General features: G+C 33.9%; 1 protein-coding gene across 7 annotated transcripts in view; it reads right to left on the reverse strand.

Moving 5' to 3' along the window:
- GRIA4 (glutamate ionotropic receptor AMPA type subunit 4) overlaps window positions 1-23,305 on the reverse strand; it is a 526,465-nt gene that overhangs the window by 50,019 nt on the left and 453,141 nt on the right. For 6 of the 7 annotated variants that reach the window (XM_067038559.1, XM_067038560.1, XM_059068908.2 and 3 more), the window contains exons 10-13: window positions 20,979-21,089; window positions 12,974-13,180; window positions 7,304-7,674; window positions 902-1,100 (exon numbers count right to left, since the gene is read on the reverse strand). In XM_067038559.1, coding sequence (XP_066894660.1) covers window positions 902-1,100; window positions 7,304-7,674; window positions 12,974-13,180; window positions 20,979-21,089 — 888 coding nt within the window. Of the gene's footprint in view, window positions 1-901; window positions 1,101-7,303; window positions 7,675-12,973; window positions 13,181-18,218; window positions 19,412-20,978; window positions 21,090-23,305 lie in introns of those variants that run through there. The other variant, XM_059068910.2, reaches the window with a different exon arrangement.

Consider the following 23,305-nt stretch of genomic DNA (forward strand, 5'->3'; position numbering starts at 1 on the left):
TAAGATGCCACAATTACCTAGTGAAATATTTGTGAAAATTTCACCCTGACCACTTTTTAGTCTTTTGGTTCTAAAGTCACCAAATTAACCCTTATCTCTGATCAGACATTGTGAAATTAAACTAAAAGCAGAGTAAAAGAGATTCACAGATCAAAAAATTCATCCTTATAGTGGTACAAAAAGCTAAAATCCCCCAAACCTCCAAAATACCTGCCATTATGATGGCAAGCCAAAGGAATCATATCCATATGTGAAATGCAATTATATCAGTTTGAACAATTTTATCTGCAAAAGCAGAGAAATCAGCACAAATGCAATATCATACAATGTTTTACAAAGATGCTAGAACTTAGTAGTTCTTGTTCCCATTATCTTGTGAGAAAACAAATATATTGCTTTGAAATCCATTGTTACAGAATAGATTATAGAATAATAAACCTCATATAGGTACTATAACATGAAATTAAGGTTTTGGGATTCAGATGCAGCAAGGTAAATGTATTCTTTGAAAAAAAAACAAAAAGGCTTGCTTTCATTTTTATGCTCTAAATCCCAAAGCATAGATAAATCCAAATCTTGCCAGATGAAGTATTTGCATAGTATTATGAATATTGGAATCTTTGGGATAAATTTTGTTAAAAAGTTGCTTTATTTACCTTTTTGTTGTTACTTTTCCTTAGTGAGGGTCCCTCTTGCAATGTGAAGAAATCAATTAGCTTTTGCAAATAAAAGTGATTATAAAATCCAAGTAGAAGTATATAGCATTGCTATGTTTAAACATAGCAGTTACCATTGTGCTTGCAAAACTTATAATAGCTAGAGACCATAATATAATAATTGGCAAAATTGCCTGAATTTGAACATTATGAACATTTCTTTTTTAGTTTTCCCCTCAACTTACTCTGAAGAATTCTTTTGTTGACCCTGAATCCAATGTTCCATAGGCAATTTCTGTCTGTTTGGCCAGGTCTTCTGCACTTTCTATGGGGGAGACCATTCTCTCAACAGTCAGGAAAGCAGCGAGGTTAGCAGTATAAGATGATATAATGATGAGTGTAAAGAACCACCACACACCTCCAACAATTCGACCTGAGAGGGATCTAAACATGGATAAAATAATAACATTTTCCTTTCTATAATCAACATAGAGAAAGAAAAGAAATACCATCAATTCACCGTGTATGTTTAATAATAATTACAAGTATCATTTTATGTTCTGAATAGTCTACTCAGAATGGTTCTAGTATTTCTGTATCACCTGACATCCTTTTTGCTATATTGAATGTATAAATGCCACATTTAAAATACTTTTCCTTTTTATTGTTTACTTGGCAGAAATGTAGAACCAAAATCCTTTCCTTCAGGTCCAGAAGAGGAATGCTTACTTAAATTCATTGATCCCTTTTGCACTTTAGCATTTCTGAAATTAGGGTGCAGCCTATGTTTGATGAGATAAAACACAGTACCATAGTTTGATTGGCGGCACTGTTTCTCTCTCGGTGGCACATAAAATAGCAATACATCTTAACAATTGGTGAGCTCTTAGATTTGATACAAGATGGCAGATGCTCTTCTGAGAGAACTTGTTTTTACCTTCAGTCAGAGCTATGCCAAGATGGATGGGACATATGCCAAGGAGGGGCTGGACCACATGAAGATCTAGGATTGGTTTCAAAGTAACCATAGTTGAGAATGTTTTGTTTGTTGGTTGGTTGGATTGATATTCCATTTCTTATCTGAACGGAGGATGAGCTATGTCTTAAAGTGCTTTACATACTGGTATAAAAATGTTCTCTCTGCCACTTCCAACATGAGACCAAAGCATGTGACTTGTTAATATGCAGTGTAATGGCACTGAAAACTGAGGCTAGAGCTCAAAAAAACATTTTCTCTTCATCATTTGTCTGGTTATTAGGGATGTGTGGGTGAGCAGAAGAAATGTGAGAATGAAATGAATAAAAAATTCAGAGCATAATCATAATTGATCTCACTCAACAGGACCATCAGACTATTTTAAATTCCTGTGACAAATTATTTTTAAACATTTTCTTAATATGAGGAAAGATTTCATATTTTCAATGTCATTTCTAGCTTAAAATGCTCCTTTCTTAACCATTATTATATAAGTGACACCTGTTGGTTTTAACTTCACATTTGCTTAATCCTGTTTTGTTTTGTTTTGTTTTGTTTTGTTTTGTTTTTTGCGGTATGCAGGCCTCTCACTGTTGTGGCCTCTCCCATTGCAGAGCACAGGCTCCGGACGCACAGGCTCAGCGGCCATGGCTCATGGGCCCAGCCACTCCACGGCATGTGGGATCTTCCCGGACTGGGGCACGAACTCGTGTCCCCTGCATTGGCAGGCGGATTCTCAACCACTGCGCCACCAGGGAAGCCCAAATCCTGGTTTTAAAACCATAAAACTGGGGATTGTTTCAAGATTGCGGAGTAGAAGGATGTGCGTTCACTCCCTCTTGTGAGAGCACTGGAATCACAACTAACTGCTGAACAATCATCGACAGGAGACACTGGAACTCTCCAAAAAATCACCCCACATCCAAAGACAAAGGAGAAGCTGCAATGAGACAGTAGGAGGGGCACAATTGTAATAAAATCAAACCCCATAACCACGGGGTGGGTGACTCACAAATGGGAGAACAATTATTCCACAGAAGTTCACCCATAGGAGTGAAGGTTCTGAGCCCCACATCAGGCTTCCCAACCAGGGAGTCTGGTGACGGGAGGAGGAATTCCCAAAGAATCAGACTTTGAAGGCTAGTGGGATTTGATTGCAGTACTTCGACAGGACTGGGGGAAACAAAGACTCCACCCTTGGAGAGCACACACAAAGTAGTGTGTGCATCAGGACCCAGGAGGAAAGAGCAGTGACCCCATAAGAGACTGAACCAGACCTACCTGCTAGTGTTGGAAGGTCTCCTACAGAGGCAGGGGGTGGCTGTGGCTTACAGCAGGGACAAGGATACTGGCAGCAGAAGTTCTGGGAAGTACTCCTTGAACCCTCCCAGAGTCCACCATTAGCCCCACCAAAGAGCCTCTGTGGTCCAGTGCTGGGTCACCTCAGGCCAAACAACCAGCAGAGAGGGAACTCAGACCTACCCATCAGCAGACAAGAGGATTAAAGTTTAACTGAGCTCTGCCTACCAGAGCAACACCCAGCTCTACCCACCACCAGTCTCTCCCATCAGACAGCTTGCACAAGCCTCTTAGATAGCCTCATCCAATAAAGGACAGACAGCAGAAGAAAGAAGAACTACAGTCCTGCAGCCTGTAGAATGAAAACCACATTCACAGAAAGATAGATAAAATGAAAAGGCAGAGGACTAGGTACCAGATGAAGGAACAAGATAAAACCCCAGAAAAACAAGTAAATGATGTGGAGATAGGCAACCTTCCAGAAAAAGAACTCAGAATAATGATAGTGAAGATGATCCAGGACCTCAGAAAAAGAATGAGGGCAAAGACTGAGAAGAGTCAAGAAATGTTTAACAAAGACCTAGAAGAATTAAGGAACAAACACCCAGAAGAATTAAAGGACAGACAAACAGAGATGAACAATAAAATAACTGAAAAGAAAAATACACTAGAAGGAATCAATAGCAGAATAACTGAGGCAGGAGAATGGATAAGTGACTTGGAAGACAGAATGGTGGAAATCACTGCCACAGAACAGAATAAAGAAGAATGAAAACAGCCTAAGAGACCTCTGGGACAACATTAAACACACCAACATTTGCATTGTAGGGGTCCCAGAAGGAGAAGAGAGAGAGAAAAGACCCAAGAAAATATCTGAAGATGTTATTTGAAAACTTCCCTAACATGGCAAAAGAAATAGCCACCCAAGTCTAGGAAGCACAGAGAGTCCCAGGCAGTATAAATCCAAGGAGAAACATGCTGAGACACATAGTTACCAGATTGACAAGAATTAAAGACAAAGAAAAAATGTTAAAAGCAACAAGGGGAAAATGACAAATAACATACAAGAGAACTCCCATAAGGTTAGCAGCTGATTTCTCAGCAAAAACTCTACAAGCCAGAAGGGAGTGATACAATATATTTAAAGTGATAAAAGGGAAGAACCCACAACCAAGATTACTCTACTTGGCAGGATTTCATTCAGATTCGATGAAGAAATCAAAAGCTTTACAGACAAGCAAAAGTTAAGAGAATTCAGCACCACCAAAGCAGCTCTACAACAGATGCTAAAGGAAATTCTCTAAGCGGGAAACATGAGAGAAGAAAAGGACCTACAAAAACAAACCAAAAACAATTAAGAAATGGTAATAGGAACATACATATTGATAATTACCTAAACGTGAATGGATTAAATGCTCCAACCAAAAGACACAGTCTTGCTGAATGGATACAAAAACAGGACCCATATATATGCTGTCTACAAGAGACCCATTTCAGACCTAGGGACACATACAGACTGAAAGTGAGGGGATAGAAAATGATATTCCATGCAAACAGAAATCAAAAGAAAGCTGGAGTAGCAATACTCATATCAGATAAAATAAACTTTAAAATAAAGAATGTTACAAGAGACAAGGAAGGACACTGCACAATGATCAAGGGATCAATCCAAGAAGAAGATATAATACTTATAAACATATACGCACCCACCATAGGAGCACCTCATTATATAAGGCAAATGTCAACAGCTATAAAAGAGGAAATCAACAGTAATACAATAATAGTGGGGGACTTTAACACCTCACTTACACCAATGGACAGATCATCCAGACAGAAAATTAATAAGGAAACACAAGTTTTAAATGACACAATTGACCAGATAGATTTAATTGATATTATAGGATATTCCATCCAGAAAAAGCAGATTACACTTTATTCTCAAGTGTACATGAAACATTCTCCAGGATAGATCACATCTTGAGTCACAGCCCTGGTAAATTTAAGAAAATTGAAATTATATCAAGCATTTTTTCTGACCACAACACTATGAGAGTAGAAATAAATTACAGGAAAAAAAACCATAAAAACACAAACATAGGGAGGCTAAACAATACATTACTAAATAACCAAGAGATCACTGAAGAAATCAAAAGCTTTGTGATAAAACACAGCAAGATCCTTTTTGACCCACCTCCTAGAGTAATGGAAATAAAAACAAAAATAAACAAATGGGACCTAATGAAACTTCAAAGCTTTTGCACAGCAAAGGAAACCATAAACAAGATAAAAACGCAACCCTCAGAATGAGAGAAAATATTTGCAAACGAATCAATGGACAAAGGATTAATCTCCAAAATATATAACAGCTCAAGCAGCTCAATATTAAAAGAACAAAGAATCAATCAAAAAATGGGCAGAAGACCTAAATAGACATTTCTCCAAAGAACATATACAGATGACCAAGAGGCATATGAAAAGCTGCTCAACATCACTAATTATTAGAGAAATTAAAATCAAAACTACAGTGAGGGGCTTCCCTGGTGGCGCAGTGGTTGAGAATCCGCCTGCCGATGCAGGGAACACGGGTTCGTGCCCCGGTCCGGGAAGATCCCACATGCCGCGGAGCGGCTGGGCCTGTGAGCCATGGCCGGTGAGCCTGTGCATCCGGAGCCTGTGCTCCGCAACGGGAGAGGCCACAACAGTGAGAGGCCCGCATATCACACACAAAAAAAACAAAAATCAAAAAAAAAAACTACAGTGAGGTATCACCTCACACTGATTAGAATGGGCATCATCAGAAAGTCTACAAACAACAAATGCTGGTGAGGGTGTGGAGAAAAGGGAACCCTCTTGCACTGTTGGTGAGAATGTAAATTGATACAGCCACTATGGAGAACAGTATGGAGATTCCTTAAAAAAGTAAAAGTAGAATTACCATATGACCCAGCAATCCCACTACTGGGCATATACCCAGAGAAAACCATAATTCAAAAAGACACATGCACCCCAATGTTCATTGCAGCACTATTTACAATAGCCAGGTCATGGAAGCAACCTAAATGCCCATTGACAGATGAATGGATAAAGAAGATGTGGCACATATATACAATGGAATATTATTCAGCCATAAAAAGGAATGAAATTGAGTTATTTGTAATGAGGTGGATGGACCTAGAGTTTGTCATACAGAGTAAAATAAGTCAGAACGAGAAAAACAAATACTATATGCTAACACATATATATGGAATCTAGAAAAATGGTACAGATGAACCAGTTTGCAAGGCAGAAATAGACACAGATGTAGAGAACAAACATATGGACACCAAGGGGGGAAACCATGTTGGGTGTGGGGGTGGTGGTAGGATGAATTGGGATATTGGGATTGACATATACACACTAATATGTATAAAATAGATAACTAATAAGAACCTGCTGTATAAAAAACAAAGTTTTTAAAACCCATAAAACTATTACTTGATTTGCTTTGATTTCTTTTCATTTCATTAATTGAGGATTATTGATTCAAATTTCTATGTTATTGGAATTTAAGCACATTTATAGTGTTCCTGGTTCTTAAGGCATGCAAACTGCATTGTAGCTAAAATTTCTCTTTTTGAGAAAGTATTTCTTTAAAAATACATATATTTGTGGTGCTAATATAAGTCACTATTTAAATTCAATTCTTAGCTTCTCCTGCTTTCAGCTATTTTTCTGAGAGAAATTCGGTATTTTTCTTGCAACAGGAGGTTGGCTGCATTTTTGACAAACATAACTGAAACATATCCTTATGGATATGAGCCATGACTCCACCGATAAGGAAAACAAATATAGTATTTACATTGCTGACTCTTTGCCTACTGCTTAGCTTGTTTATGATTATTAGAACAATGTATATCTGGAACCTACTATATTAACTCAGGTTTTAGGTAACTCCATGGTAGAAATCTCCATTAAGCTACATGGGATGTAAATCGAGTTCAAAATTAATTTTCAAAAGTGAACAACAAAACAACAAAAACATTTGATTTTGAAAAGGAGACAACATGAAAATAAATTCCTATTCTTAAGAATTTAGATTTAGTTTCCATCTGTAATCACTGAAAGAAATATTAATACTAAGTTATTTTTGAGCATTCTGATGGGTTCCATATGTTACTTTTCCATTGGGAAATTAATCTTTATGATGTATCCATACTTTGTGCCAATTTGGAAAAATCGGTTATGAGTATATTTAGATTAATTTGGGATTGCAAGGTTTTTCTGTGTTTCAAGCAATGCTCTGCCTCCAGGAAAAAACATATAGAGAGATGTTATGCATAATATTTAGAATTACTGTGGAATTGGTGAAGAACTTAAGGGTTTTGAAACTAACCTTGGTGAAATGTCACATCCTTGCTGCATAAAAGCACCCAGGGAAAACCAGAGGCTGTTAAAGATGCCAAACTCATTGGGAGGCTGGTCGCTGGGTCCTTCCTTTCCATCTTCTGGCTCTTCTGTGTGCCATTCATATGGACTAAACCTACTAACTAGGAACAAGACCACGCTGACACCAATGTAGGCAAAGACTATGCACATCCAAATCTCATAGGCCAGAGGATCCAAGAAGGAAAACACTCCTGGTTTAGATTTCTGAGGCTTTTTGATCATAATAGATATGCCCAAACTCATGAAGGGCTTAGAGAAGTCAATGACCTCCTCTCGGACCAAAGTGATTGTCAGAGGGGCAATAGCAATCTCTGCTTTCTATAAAAGAAAAGACACATGAAAACATGTAGGTTAATAGATTTCATGAAGCAAGTAGTACTGGATTGATCCATTCAAAGTTAACCAGTTATGTATTTGTTCTACATTTTTTGGGGGAATACCAACAATAAATAAGGCCAGTGATAAATACAAAGATGAACAGATTTGTTTTCATAAAATATTATATCACTTTAATTGCACAGAATATTTTTATTCATGCTAGTAATTAGATGAGAGGAAGAGAAAAAGAATAGACATAAGCAAAAATAACTTGAATTCAAATAACTGCCTTAGTCTTTAAGGGTCTGAGATGGCACGGAGGAGGATACTCGACAGTTTTTCCATATGGCTGAATTTCTGAATTTCTTAGCCAGAATTGCTGCTATTTTGCAGTCTTTTCTGTTTCATTTGGAATGTTGCCACTGATTCATTACTTGGCCATTCCTTAATATTATGAATTGTGAATTTCAAACAGTCTTTTCTTTTTTATTCTTTTCCAGTTATGAGAAAACCTATCATAAAGTATGTGTTTGTGAGATAAAAGAAACCTATTGTTTGACAATATTTTTTGACTCAGCATACACACAAATCTGGAAACTGGCATTTATTTCTTCCTATTCACATACTTTGATTTCTACTTTCAATCTCTAAAAATGATTTTGGAAAACAGTGGATTCAATTCTCATATATTATTATTAAAAAGACACCAGCTTCCATTTTCATTTTGTGATTCTGAGTAATTTTTCTGAGCCTTTTTCCATATCTCTAAAATGAAAACATTTTCTTTCCTGTTTACCTCATTGTGTTATTGCAATTATCTGTTAAACAAATCTTAATAAAACAGTAGTAAGCATTTAATGAGGGATTATGTGTCTATGCTGATTTAAATATTTGGAATGGCTTTTCACTTAACCTTCTTAAAGAGATAAACAATCTTAGTTTATCATTGTTTTATAGATGATGAAACTGAGACTCAAATAAATTTTACACATGATAGCAACTCTGCAATTTGAGACTGTACTTCTATTAAATCATGCCATCTCTAAAATCAAATGAAATAAATTGTGGTGAAAAAACTGTAAATTGTTACAAGATCTACAAATTAAAAATGTTTTTTGATTATTTATTTTAAAAGGAAAATATTTGGCATTAAAATGGAATCTGAAACACAGACATATATGTTCTTACATAGTGGCTGCCACTCTTACATTCACTCCATATCTCCTCAGGCCCCTGGACTGATACAATGGCCAGCAGCTTGATACAAAGGCAACTGGAGGGTTAGCATGGAGAATTTACTCTGGCTGTCACGTTTTCCACTGGGTGACTGAGAATTAACTGCATACAATTTCAAGTGGGAATAAACTTAGTTCACATCACAAATGCCCACAGATAATACAAAAGCCAGAGAATCATTGCTGAGAGGTTATTTCCCCATAGTTGTTACTATCTGTATAATTTTCATTATACAGTGATATATGAAGTAGATATAGAAAAATTAATATATAAAAACAGAACCAGAAATTAAGGAAAATTTATCTTCATTTCCTTCACCTACTCTTATTTTTTTCTTTATATATGCCCTACTAGACATTGTTTTATGAATATTATTTTTCTTATTTTAAAATGGGATAATATAGAACACTATATTTTATAATTCCTTTTCTCAAGAGAATATGATGAGTTATTTCAACATTATTTCAACATATATAGTAAAAATAAGTTTTAATGATTGCAAATATTTTATCATGTTAAAGCATCAAAATTTACTCAATTTGTTATTTTGGGGGTATTTATATTATTTCCAGTTTTACACAATTTATAATAATGGTGATGTGAACACCTTTGAAGACAAATCTTCACACGTATCTTTATTATTTAAAATAAATTTCTAGAAAGGAATTGCTGGTCTAAATGGTAACAGTCTTTTTAATGTTCATTACATGTTTTGCCCAACTTTTCTCCAGAAAGATCATGCAAATATCTATTGTCACCAGCACTGTGGGAAAGCACCTTCAACTTTGAACCTTGGATACCCCCTGTGTATCTTTATTCTCATCTATCTTCACCAATTTGCTAATCTCATTGTATTGATTTGAATATTTTTTTGTAAAACAAATAACCACTTTTACACCTTTTACATATTACTTGTCATAATCTGCCCCATTTCCATATGGGGTATTCATTGTTTTGCTTACTAATTTATGTGTTTTAAAATAAAAATTAAAAATATTATTTTTATATATGTTTTTAATATTCCCCCAGTCATCAATTTTTTGTTTACATTACTTAGTTCATGGTACTTTATTGCATTATATACATTTTAAAATTTTGTTGTAGCCGTATAAAATTATCTTTTTGTGTTTTCAGCCATTGGTTTCATGCTTAGAAAAATCCTTCTCATATCATGATTAACCTCAATCATATATTTTATTCTAGTACCTATGCTCCCTCTATAATTTATCTAGCATTTTGCATGATAATGTATTACAAAATTGTCCTGCTTTCCCAATGGGAATAAGTGAATAATGCATTCTTTCACTGATTTGAAATACCACCTTTCACATACTACATTGTTGTATGTAGTATCTTCTGAAATTTTTTATTTATACAAGTTACCACTAATGAAAGTAAGAGCCTTAAAAGTAGAGGAGCATGAAGAGAAATAAAGGAGTCTCCAACACATAAAACTAGATGCAATGGAAAGCAAACATTAGATGGTATTGTGACAGTAATGTTCAATGAGGACACATTTGAAGTTCTGAAATTTGTGATTTGAAAGAGGCCAGTGAACAGAGGATACATCTGAATTTTCTCTCCTAACTTCAGAGATGTTGTGTTTGCCTTGTTCCATTACCTCTCAGTGACTTCCAAAATTGTGAGAAATATCTCCTGTAAGAACCTGATAATATTTGGATTCTCAAAGACCTCTGGAGTAAGGCTCATGAACCAGCATTTTAACACACACCATAGGTAATTCTGGTGTTGGCAGGCCATGGAACTTGCTTTGAGAAAACAATCCCTTGGGTTAAAATATACACACACACAAGTACAGTGGGTCCCAGAAGAAGGCCCTGGAGCAGTGTACCACAGAAGATCATATAATGAACTTGTTGCAGTGTGCAGGTGTGACAGGCAGAAAGGACCTGAGAGTGTCATGGAGGTTTTGAGCTTTGGGGTAACCACCTGGTGGTGTGCTGAGATTACATATGCCTGTCTCACAGATAATATATTCCTAAAAATTACAGTAACAAAGTCTGCAAAGAATAAAGTAAAAAAAATGGATTCAAAATTAATAAGTCTGCTGGCTTTGTTGAGTATAAGAATATGGATGGAGTTTTATTTAGGGCCCTGCAAACTGGGATTTCATGTAAGTATTAGTAGTAAAAAGGAAAAAAAAAGCAGTTGAGAAACAAGTAAAGACTTTGCAGACACCAGAATGGAAAATATCAAATCTGTGGAAAGTGTATGAGACATGGAAAAAGATTCCTTTTGGGAAAAATCTGGACAGCTCAAGTGGCAAAGATCAGGTTATTTAAATCCTAGCAGACTGGCTGATGAATGAATAAGCACTAATAACCATTATGTTATCTTCTCTCTCTGAGAACTGCCTGACTTTGGGACTTTCTGTGTCTGTGACATGAATACTACTGATACAATTTTTGTTGTTGTTGTTAATTATGTTACTCTCTTCATATCACCTGTTTTCATTATTTAAACAATATTCTCCCAATAAAACCTGGTCAGAACCCTTGCCAAGGGGTGATCCTGGGCTGCCATATTGGTAAGGACTCCAGAGGAGAGATATGTAACAAATGTCTTAGAAAGTAACTCTGGTTAGTTATCTGGTCCATAATTAATTGGTAATCCAAGAATGAGTTTTTGAGATCAAATAGTCAATAGTGTCTTCTGAAGGAAATGAATTAGTGTAGTTCTAACAATTAGGTTAAGGCTCACATTTAAAGTCTAAAAGTTTAAAATATTACCAACAGACACATGCTTTAGGAATCCTTTTTCTTTGGGACTTAAAACTCAATATCAAACTGTTGATGAGCCCTGTGATAAAGTACTTTTTGATTTTTTAAAACTGTGAAGTTTGTCTTCCTCACTTAGGGCACCTAACTAGTCAGCAGTTCTTTCAAATGAATATAAAACTAATTGCTCTTTAATGTCAAACAATTTCCTCTTGCTGCTGAGGTTATAGCTACCATACTGGACTGTGTGGAGAATGTTCATTGCTTCACGGTCTGAAAAGCAGGATGCAGAATCACAAAACTATTGAATTGCAGTTCCGGCTCAGAAAGTGAGCCCCTCTGTATATTTCAGTTGTGCTCTAACTTGTTCTACCTTTATTCTTTCCTGGAGAAGGATGACTCTTGTGTAATTCTTTATTTTTAAAGGGTCTTGTGAGAATTAATCAGACAGGATGTGTTTTGAAGGTAAAATTTGTGAAATTTGAATTAGCTTATAGAAAATTTCAAAATACATTTCAAGTGTATGTGACTTATTGGTTACTTGATGAATAGAGCTTACTGTGAGCTCTAGGTTTGGTTTCTGGACTTTGGAAATATCATACCTTTACTAGAATTTGATAACTGTTGGCTTGATTTTAACACTTTGCAGTGGAACCTGAAGAGACTGCTCTTGTTCTGGTTCAGGCAGGAATGTCTACATTGAATTTTCCCTTGGCTTTCAATATATACACTCAATATCTTATGAACTCAAAGGGAAGAGCATGACATGCTTTCATGTGAAGCCCACTATGGAATAAATTCTAGCTTTTGTGTTTTGTTGTGTAGGAAAAAATGATGTTGTTGCATTAAGTTTAAATTTATTGTGTTCAGCAGAGTTGTAAGAACCTCACATTATTGGTGAATACTTTAATATATGTTAAAATAGTTTACTGATAGCTTCACAAATAACTTAAAAGATATTTATCAGTAAATACAATCAACAGGGATATAAGTAACTCTCAAAATAGTTCTCAAAATAACATGTCTATGGTATAGCAGCAACAGGCTTAAGAGAATAATCATGGCAGATACTGGTCAGTGTTTTTTTAATAAAATAGGACATTGTATTCTGAATTTTTATCTTTTTGAAGTTATCAAGTATTAGTTTCTCCCATTGTTTGGAAATTGCATTATTAATGAGAGAAACATTTGACATCATATATGCTTCTTTGAATGTAACTGCAAATTTAAAAGACAACAATATACATTTAAAAATTGATATGTGCCCACGTGAAAAAAAGCTTCAGGTTTATGTAAGTAAATTTTCAATAGATTGATTTGCTTACCCCATAAACAAGTTCCCCTACCATCCCATTCCAGATTTTTGTGTCTGCATCTCTTGCTCCATATTTTCCATCAGGGACAATGGCAATTTTATACTTGATACCAATATGTTTTGCAATTTCAGATGCCAAATCTACACAGTATCCTTCATACTTGTCATTTCCTTCAAACATTTCATGATTTTTCTTGTACATAACATATGGGGATTCCTATAATGAGAGAAGTAGAACTGTAAGGGAGAAATTATAAAACATTCAAAAATTTTATGCAATTTTTCAGTTTCAGAATTTAACAAAATATTATATTTAGTATTGGTACACACACTGATTTTGTGTGGCAAGAAATTGATAGTAAAACAGATGAATGTTAAAATGTGCTAAATAGTATATTAAGTTGCTTTACATTGGATACTAAAAATTAAATCTTTAAAATAATTTTCTCTTGAGTGATTATTACATACCTAGGACTGTGACTATGATAGGAAAAATATACATTAATAATAGACTAGAGAAGCATAAATTATCATCTATGGCAATGAAATTACTATTTCCAAAGTATCTCATGACCTGAAGACTATTTAGGAGTCAGCTTCGTGTAATAAAAGACTCATTCAGAGTCACAGTTCTCCATATTCTGCATCTTATTTAGCCACATTCAACTGAGACTTTCTTTAGGAAAAGAGCTGTATCATTTTTCTTTGTTCTTTAGCATTTAGCAATATGTCTTTCTCAGAGCAGGCATTATTAGCAAGTTCAAAGAAGAAATGAATTAGTAGTTTTAAAAATTTTATATGCTAATTTACATTAAATTGGCTTTCCTAAAATTGTCCTATATTTTGGCTTTAATTAGGGCTGTGTTTCATGAATTTTTATTCTATTATAAAATATGTTTCCAATGGAAGCTAATAATTTTTCCCCAATTGTGACAATCACACACTTCAAGTAATATTCTCATTTAGTTTCTGAAGCAAGTAAGACAAAATAGCATGAAGAATTATTGTGAAAATCCTTATAAAATGAAAAAGATTACTGTTAACTAATAATAACTGAACAGTTTTCAGTACACATACACACACACACACACACACACACACACACACACACACACCTCTAAACCAAACCATTTAAAGTCTGTGAAACTAAAGATACATGTTAGCAAAAAAGCACTTGATTTTATAAATAAAACCTAATCCCACCAACTCAAAGATAGGCCTGGCAAACATGCAGTACATACAGAACTCCCGGTCACACTTCAGAGTTTTTAATCATTTGCAGACAGGAGTGACCACTTTTGACCACAGTGTCATTGAAGTAATGATTTATATTTTATAAAATTGTACTGTGACATTTAGTAATTTTAATATGAATCTTTTCATTTCTCCCAGAAATCTGTAGTTGGGAAAGTTGAACTTGCTCTTAAAACTCTGGATTAGAAGGTAATTTACTTTGTATTACATGGCAGTCTACACTAATTCTGATTTTGTTTTTAAGTACTTTGTAAATGTAGAAACTATTTCTAAAAACTTGATAAAACTGTACATTACATGATATATGATTCTCTCATAGAGATGCCTAAATAACTCTATTGTGGGAAATTGTATAGCATTGCTCCTTGTATTGTTTTCTTAAATCCTGCCTTAGGTAGACACGGCCAAGTGACCCAGAAGTCTCTCACTTCTTCCTTGAATTTGATGAATATTCTAACACGGGACTTGGGTAAAGAAAGTTTCTCCACCAACAAAATAAAGGCAGCTAATTGTCTCTTTAGATAGATGAAAATTACTTGTTAGCTTACAGAAAACATTCTCCAAATATGAAGCATTTTGCAAATTATGAATCTGGTTATGAAAATCGGTGAGTTGTTGCAATGCATTGTTAATTTCTAAGCTATGCTATAGAATATTACTAGTTAAAATGAACTAATCCTTTCATTTTTTCTTGAAATAGCTAATTAAAATATGGAAGAATATGTATGAAAAAGCAAGAATCACACATTTGCAAAATGCTTAACATTCTAATTGAAATGGCTGTTAGTATAACAAATGAGAGGTTTTCAAAAGGAATATTGCTAAGGTTCACATTTGGTACTAAGGTTGATAAATTCTAAAGTGTCTGAAATATTTGAACACATGAATTTTAGCCCTCAAATATGTATACTACCATATTAACTTGTGTACAGAAGTTTCTCTAGCTAATGTTATCATCTAATTTGCAAAATCCCCTCTATATTATATAGTGAACAATTTGCTTCATTCAAAGCTGCATTTTTAGTATTTACTTAAACATTTGTTAAACACCCACTGTGTGTCAGGCAGCTTGCTGGGAACTAGGGGTACACAAATAAATAAAATATCCCCTTCATCCTCTTGTGATTAAGGTTAAATTCTTTGTAATAAAGGTAAAGGAGTGAGAGTGGTGGGGGACAATAATAAAATATAGTAGTAAAAAATAATATTAGCCTGCACTTATTTAGTGCTTACTCTGTGTCAGTTACAGAGTTCTAAGTTCTTAATTGTTCTTTAATTGTGCTCTTTTATTTACTTTTCACACTGCCATTTTGAGGTAGGCATTTCCCATTTTGCAGATGGAAAATTTAAGCTTAGGTTCAACAAATTGCTCAATTTCACAGAACTAGCAGGAGTGAGAGCTGAATCTATATTTTTAAATATCTGGACATTTTTGAAGCTATTGTTCATCTGTCAAAATATATGCAACCATTTGAGATTTCATATGATTTAACAAGCAAGGTGACAAGATTAAATAAATGAATTTCTATATTTTTAGTGAATGAAATTCTCTATATGAAATCCTGAGTAAACAATGTAGATAAAAACTTTCCATATTTCTTCATGGTGTCTGGTACTCAATAAATATAAGGCATTCAATAAATATAAAGATCTCCTTGACTATCACTGCTTCCTAAATAAGAATATCATGGAAAAGTAATTGTATTAGAACTTCTTATTCAGGTCTTCAAAAGGAAAGTAAATATTGACAAGTTCCAGGTCACCTCTTCTGAAACAGGTATATGTATATATAAATACAAAGTTATTTAGTGTTTTCATTTTTTTAGTTTCCTTTTTGGATATCAGGGGCCCATCAGGTCTTTGTTTTCCTGACAAATGAACCAACAAAGGCTAAAGAAACCTTCAGCTTACTGAATATGTTGATTAGAAATTTATCTAGGCTTTTTGCACAAACAAGGGCATGCATAATTGTTGATATTCAGATATTGGTGCATGGAAGTTAAGAGAAATAAGATGATCACACTCAGGAAGATGGAAGAACAAAGGGAGAGAATTGCTAGGCATTTCTTGCATGAAACCTCTCATAGTTGCTCAATTTCTTTGAGTGTGTCTCATTTTCCTTTTCTTTCACATCAAATCCAAATTAGCAGCAAATCCTCAACCTTTCCCAACCTCTTCATTTGCCCCATCCTGAATCTGATAATTTATCCACCAGTAGCCCTTCAAACACTGCATACTTGAGGAGATTCAATACAAAGTTTGGGGGCTACTACAGGTGAAGAAAATACCAAGTCTTCTCAATATAATAAAAAATGAGTTATAGCCAATCATTAAGGGGTACTTGTGGGCCATTTTTGATACATAACCTTATGGAGCCAGAAGTTATTTGAAATGAATTACTTCTTGGTGACTATGACTTTATTACCAAAATTTCCATAATGCATAGTGTTCTACATTTGCTCTGCAATTTCAGGAAAGAAATCAATCTCTGTTTAAAGCTACTATATTAGGGTTTGCTTATGAAAATGTTTGTGTAAATGAATTAAGATGATTTTCAATCAATAAAGTATTATTTTCCTATTGAGGAATTCTTGTTTGTATTTAGCAAAAGTAAAACTGTTGATGTATATATATTTATTAGAAAAGCTTTAAGATTTTCTAAATATCACAAATATAATCATTAAAATTGCTACTTGAAAACAGTTAAAATAATAAAATCAGTAGCATCAACAGAAGTTATTTGCTATGTGGATATTTGTTTTTCTCCAAAGATCTTAATGTAGATAATTTATCCCATGTGTAAAATTCTTAAAAGTGAATATTAAAATGTTATTATTCAATATATTAAAAATGAGTAAATTTAATGGTGGCACAGTTTTAAACTTATTAAAAATAACTTATTTACAAACATTGAGTTATAAGCTCTTTGGAGGCAGGTGTATGTATGTGGAAGATTAATATCTGGTACAGGAAGAAAATAAAAATATCTGTATTTTCTGTATCGGTGTATACATATATGTGTATATAAATATGCATGTGTATATTGTATACACACATGCATCTATGTATAGTGCATTTACAAAATTCTACATAGAGAAGATAAAATATCAAACAACTCATAAAAAGTATAAAAAATATTCCTGGAAGGACTAAATGGTATAAGTAAAATTGCTTTAAGGTTTATAATGTAATTCTGAGTCTACGGTGAATAAATTTGCATTTTATGGAAAAATTTCCAAAAGGATTGTTATGTTCCTATGATGGCAAGAAATACATTCTTAGTTTAGTAATGCATCATCAGCCTCTTTTACCTTCAGTGGTAAAGACTTGGGGGAAAATGGGCTTGGCTGAAATATAACTGCATCATCTCTCCTTTTCCAGAGAGTTCAGCCAAAGAAAGTAGTGAGATTACAGAAGAAATCACCACTATAACATCTACTGCAAACTGCGTTTTCCTCAATTGCTGCACTTACCCAAACCACATGGCACAGATTTGGCTTCCTTAGGTTGTTTATTTTGAATGTAAAATGTTAAATGAGTATGGTCACAGTGTCATAAATTTTGCAAATTTTATGAAATTTTTATTCACTAAGACTTAAAGAGAAAAAATGATGAGCATCTGAATCTAAAACTTTAGGCCTTTCAACTTTGTAGTCATTATTCTCATGTGATAATATCATCAATTTTACTTTTATTTAGATTTAGTTAAGTTATATTCAGTATGACTATATTCAGGAAGAATACATTAGTCATTAAAATGAAGATCACATGTAGATATAAAACAAATAGATTTCAGAAATTCAAAAAGCTAAAAACCCTTTTTATTTAAGAATGGTATCTACTATACTTATTTATGTTTCTTGCCTGCTTTCTCTCACTAGTATGCAAGTTCAATTGAGAGTGCAGGATTTTTTTCTGTTTTGTTGGTTAACATATCTCAGGGCTTATAACTGTGCCTAGCAAATAGCAGACGCTTAATAAATATTTATGAATGAATAAATGAATTTCTCAATCAACTTTATTTAACAATACCATATACTATTACAGTGTATCAACATGTAAATAACAATATACACAAAGGAAAAACAAATGGGAGAACAGCAAGGCCATATCAATTTCGATCAAAATGAGTGAGTTCCAGTGCCACAACACTCTCAGCCTTCTTTTGTGTCTAGATATCTGTCTTGCACATAATTTAATGTCTAACCAATTCCATTGCTGTTGGAAGTTTTCAACTGAATTTGAGGGGTTATTATACACTGGTGCCAATATCTCATTCATTTATAAGGAAGAATATTTCTTTCAAAATGAATAAGATGATGGACATGTCATAGGTCCTGGAATACCATTTTCAACAAAAGCAAATACAAGGAAGGATTCTAGCCTTTTTTTTTTTTTTTTTGAATTATTGAAGTTGCAAAGGTCAGGGGCATTATTTATATGGAGATGACATTTTTATACAAAAGACAGATACTAGTATTGCACTATTTTGATTGCAAAAATATTGGTGATATCACTGTCAAAGAACAGATAACTTTACAGAATAGTCGTTATGTATTTAGGAAACAATTGGATTCTTCAGGAATTTGTGCTTATTTTTTGACAGCATGCTTCCTGAAAAATAGCCATGCTTGCAAAAATAATTCAATATTTTGGTTTTAAGAATTATATCTCTGGCTCATTTAATAACAGAAAAAAGGAGATTTTCTACATTATATCTATAATGTGCATTAAAACACTTTATTTCACATATAACAGACAAAATTTCAAAAAATCTTTAAAGAAAACAACTGTGTATTCAGAAAAGGATGCAAATTCACAGATATTTACTTTTAGAAAATCTACGCTTGGAATTAGAAGTATTATCATTCCATCATTTACGTACAATGACCTCATTTCCAGATATGGGAATGGATACATAAAAATTAAGTGACTCTTTTTCAACATCTATTTTCTTGAAAAAGATGAGGATTAATTCTTCTTTTGTTCTAGTATCTCAGGAAAGTCACAGAACTTAAAAGCTTTTTTTTCTGGTAGTCCAGAGTTGGTCATCCAAGAAGAATCCCACATGAAAAATTAGGTTAAATTTACTACACAGGAGAACAAGACTTGAGATTTAGTTAGGAATGGTCGAACAGCGTGGAGTTCATTTCTTTCTTGATCAATTCCTTAAAATAGGATTCTTCATCAGAGGCTGAAAAGAGGAGGACTGAACTGAAGTATGACTTTCCATTACTGTCTTTTTTAGGAATGTATATATATATGTATATTATATATATACATACATATATATATATTTAAGTCCCATGCAAATATTACACAATTAAGTTAGAAGATATATATTTTGCATTCTTACACAAAAACTGCTGTTGGTTGGTTTGCATTCTAAAATTATAAACTTCCAACTAAGACTTGGCAGATTAACATTAAGTTTCTAGCTGGTGATGCAACACTGATAAAATTAACTGCAACATTATGAAAGCTTTTCTCTGGCATTTTCATGCTTTGACCTCCATGTCAAAATTTTGGAAATAACTTGACATTACTAAAAACATAAAATTAAATTACACAAGCTAAAAACTAAATTACATAAAATACTTCCACTTTATTTAGAGTAAGGGCTTCAAAAGTAGTTAAAAATATGTTCTGCCTAATGAGACAGTGAGCTGAGGATATATAACTTTAAATTAAATAGAAAAGGTTACCGATTGTTGATCTCCTTTGACTAGCATTGACTCTAAAAAGCATGTTTGAATTTAGAAGAGAAAAATATGAGGCATCATATTATTTAAAAGATAAGTTCACGTGAATCTCTTTGAAAAAGCAGCCTTAAAATTTAGAGTATTTTTCATTTTATGATGTGACTGAATGAATATCATTTTTCTTAATTCCTAGGAGAATTCCAATACATTTTATTGTGTATTTGTCACAGGTCAATGAGAAAAATAATCGGTATAAAAACCCCTTTATGCATTAAAAATAAATATAAAATAAATTTATTTCTGAAGCATAGTTGTGTAAAACATACTCATTAAAATCTTCACATTCATACCTCCACTATTATAAATAGACAATGCAAATCATTATTAAATGAATAAACTACCTGAAAATTATAATCTTAAACACTATTAACGATTATTACATTGGTGTTTTAAAAACATAATAACAACAATGATATGATGTTTACTACTGGATATTTTTATGTGACTAGTTGTTGATCTTTTTCATGTTTATTCTTTTGTTTGTTTGTTTGTTTGTTTTGCAGTACGCGGGCCTCTCACTGTTGTGGCCTCTCCCGTTGCAGAGCACAGGCTCTGGACGAGCAGGCTCAGTGCCCATGGCTCACGGGCCTAGCGGCTCCGCGGCATGTGGGATCTTCCCGGACCGGGGCACGAACCCATGTCCCCTGCATCGGCAGGGTGGACTCTCAACCACTGCGCCACCAGGGAAGCCCCATGTTTATTCTTTTGTCCTTTGAAATCCTAACATTTCATACATTTCCAACTAGAGAACTTCAATTTTTAACATCTGAGCATTTTTCCAAGAAAAACAATGCAACAAAAGATAATACAAATAAAAGTACTAAATGTACTCAAAGTTCAAGACAAACTTATTCAAAGCCTCGATAGACTTTTGTGGATCAGAACACCCATGCCACCATCACTAAGATGCAGCTTTCATCCTCCCTGTTCACTGTAGCTGGGGAAATAAAATTGCCTGTGGAAAAAATGGAACATCATAAAGCACAGACCAAAACTTACCATAATAGTGGTTACAACGACTGTTCTGTTCTCAATAGCTGCTGTGTCATTGCCAAGAGTGGGCATATCTTGAATTAAGACTAATTTATCCATATCATTCCAGTAACCAACCTGCCAAATACAGAAAATTCTTGAAAACACATTTTAGAAGAGTTTTCTTTAGTTCTTATCAGAGCAGCACTGATAAAATTATCAGTATTAATAAAAGGTATTAATAAGTAAGCAAACAAAACAAATTTATAAAGCACACAGTAATGTGTTTGGAAGTTTTCTTAATTGATAATGAGCCAGTTTTCCTGATGCTAATGATACTGCCTAGTTATACATTTGGCAACTTTGCAATTTACAATCATGGAGTAGCCAAGACATTGGGAATAGATGGGTTGAAAAAAGAAGGTGGATACAGATGGAATACCATTTGCATTGATCCTCTTGTAGTGAGATTGATTGGCACCTTCTGTAATTAATTTACATGATTTTATCAATAACGTTACGGGTTTTATGGTAAAGGGAATAGTCAGATTTACATAGGTACACATACAAGATGCTTTCAAGAAAAAAGACTTGTGTGTTTTTAAAGCAATATAGAAATAGTTTCTGGTTTCACATAACCTAGCCACTAGTCTCATCATCTTTAAATACTAAATACATCAGATGTTAATATTAATGATTATTTAATATTTTTACTTTTGAAATTTTTTTTTTTTTTTTTTTTTTTTTTTTTTTTTTTTTTTTTTTTTTGCGGTATGCGGGCCTCTCACTGCTGTGGCCTCTCCCATTGCGGAGCACAGGCTCCGGACGCGCAGGCCTAGCGGCCATGGCTCACAGGCTTAGTTGCTCCGCGGCATGTGGGATCTTCCCGGACCAGGGCACGAACCCGTGTCTCCTGCATCGGCAGGCGGATTCTCAACCACTGCGCCACCAGGGAAGCCCTACTTTTGAAATTTTTTAATTTTCTCACTTTAAATCCTTATATTACTTCTCTTTTAGATGTGGAACAAACTCCTTTCCATAAAATATATGAAGTAATTAGTTAAACACTTTACAAAGTAACTAAATGGCATCCTAAAGGAAATTTAGGGTTCTTTTTATCATGCAGACCACTAAGTAATATTAATGGCTACCACTTCTTGCCTGCTTGCTCTCTGGCAGACACTGTAATGAATGCTGTTTAAAAAATATATGTATCTTAAAGTTTATACACACAGCAAATGTAAAGGTAGGTGCAATTACAAGTCCATATACTTTGCTATTATGCTACATAAACTCCCAAAATGGGTTTTTGTTTAATGCTTGCCAAACTTCTTTCTTGAATTTCTGGATGCAGTTGATAAAACTCACATTTCCAATAAAATGTATGTAATTGCTCACTGGTTTGTAATCACTATGTGTCCCAATATGTTTTGAAAGTCTCTCTTGCTTCCTCCAAGTTCTTAACTCTCATGTTAGTATTTGTGAACATTTTATTTTATTTTATTTTTAACATCTTTATTTGAGTATAACTGTTTTACAATAGTGTGTTAGTTTCTCCTTTACAACAAAGTGAATCAGTTATACATATACATATGTTTCCATATCTCTTCCCTTTTGCATCACCCTCCCTCCCACCCTGCCTATCCCACCCCTCTAGGTGGTCACAAAGCACAGAGGTGCTCTCCCTGTGCTATGCAGCAGCTTCCCACTAGCTATCTAATTTACATTTGGTAGTGTGTATATGTCCCTGCCACTCTCTCACTTCGAGTGAACATTTTAAAATAAAGTAAGCATTAAGCATATCAGAAAGAGACACTATATTATTCACAAATATTCAATAACAGAATATACATAAAAAATAATTTTCATTAATATGGTTTGCTATATTGCTTAGTTTGATCCAAAATTATGAGTATAAATCAATTCAATTCAGCAATTATTTTCAATTGCCCATTGAATTGCCCATATGAATTTATTTATAGCTAACATTTATTTAATGAGTCAGTGAAAAATTTAATTAAAACAAAACAAGTATGACTTTGAGACCTATCCTCTCTTCAATTCCTACATGTACTTAAAAAATAACTTAAAAAACATAGTTGCTTCCTGTTAGTTTTCCTTTCCACATGACAGTTATACAACATAAAAATAGGTTTCACAGTTTAGTACTCCATTAAGATGCAGCCACCTTCCAGATCTCAGCAGCTCATTTTCTGGGAAAGCAATTTTTCTTTATTAATGAGTTCCCACAACAGAAAAACTACAGACCTGGGGCACATTCTGGAGAGTCTTCGGATGTTAACAAGACCTTGACATTTTGCAGTTAAGATCAACCTGTGTGTTCATGACTATCT

Source organism: Kogia breviceps, chromosome 7 (genome assembly GCF_026419965.1).
Source record: "Kogia breviceps isolate mKogBre1 chromosome 7, mKogBre1 haplotype 1, whole genome shotgun sequence".
Taxonomy (NCBI): domain Eukaryota; kingdom Metazoa; phylum Chordata; class Mammalia; order Artiodactyla; family Physeteridae; genus Kogia; species Kogia breviceps.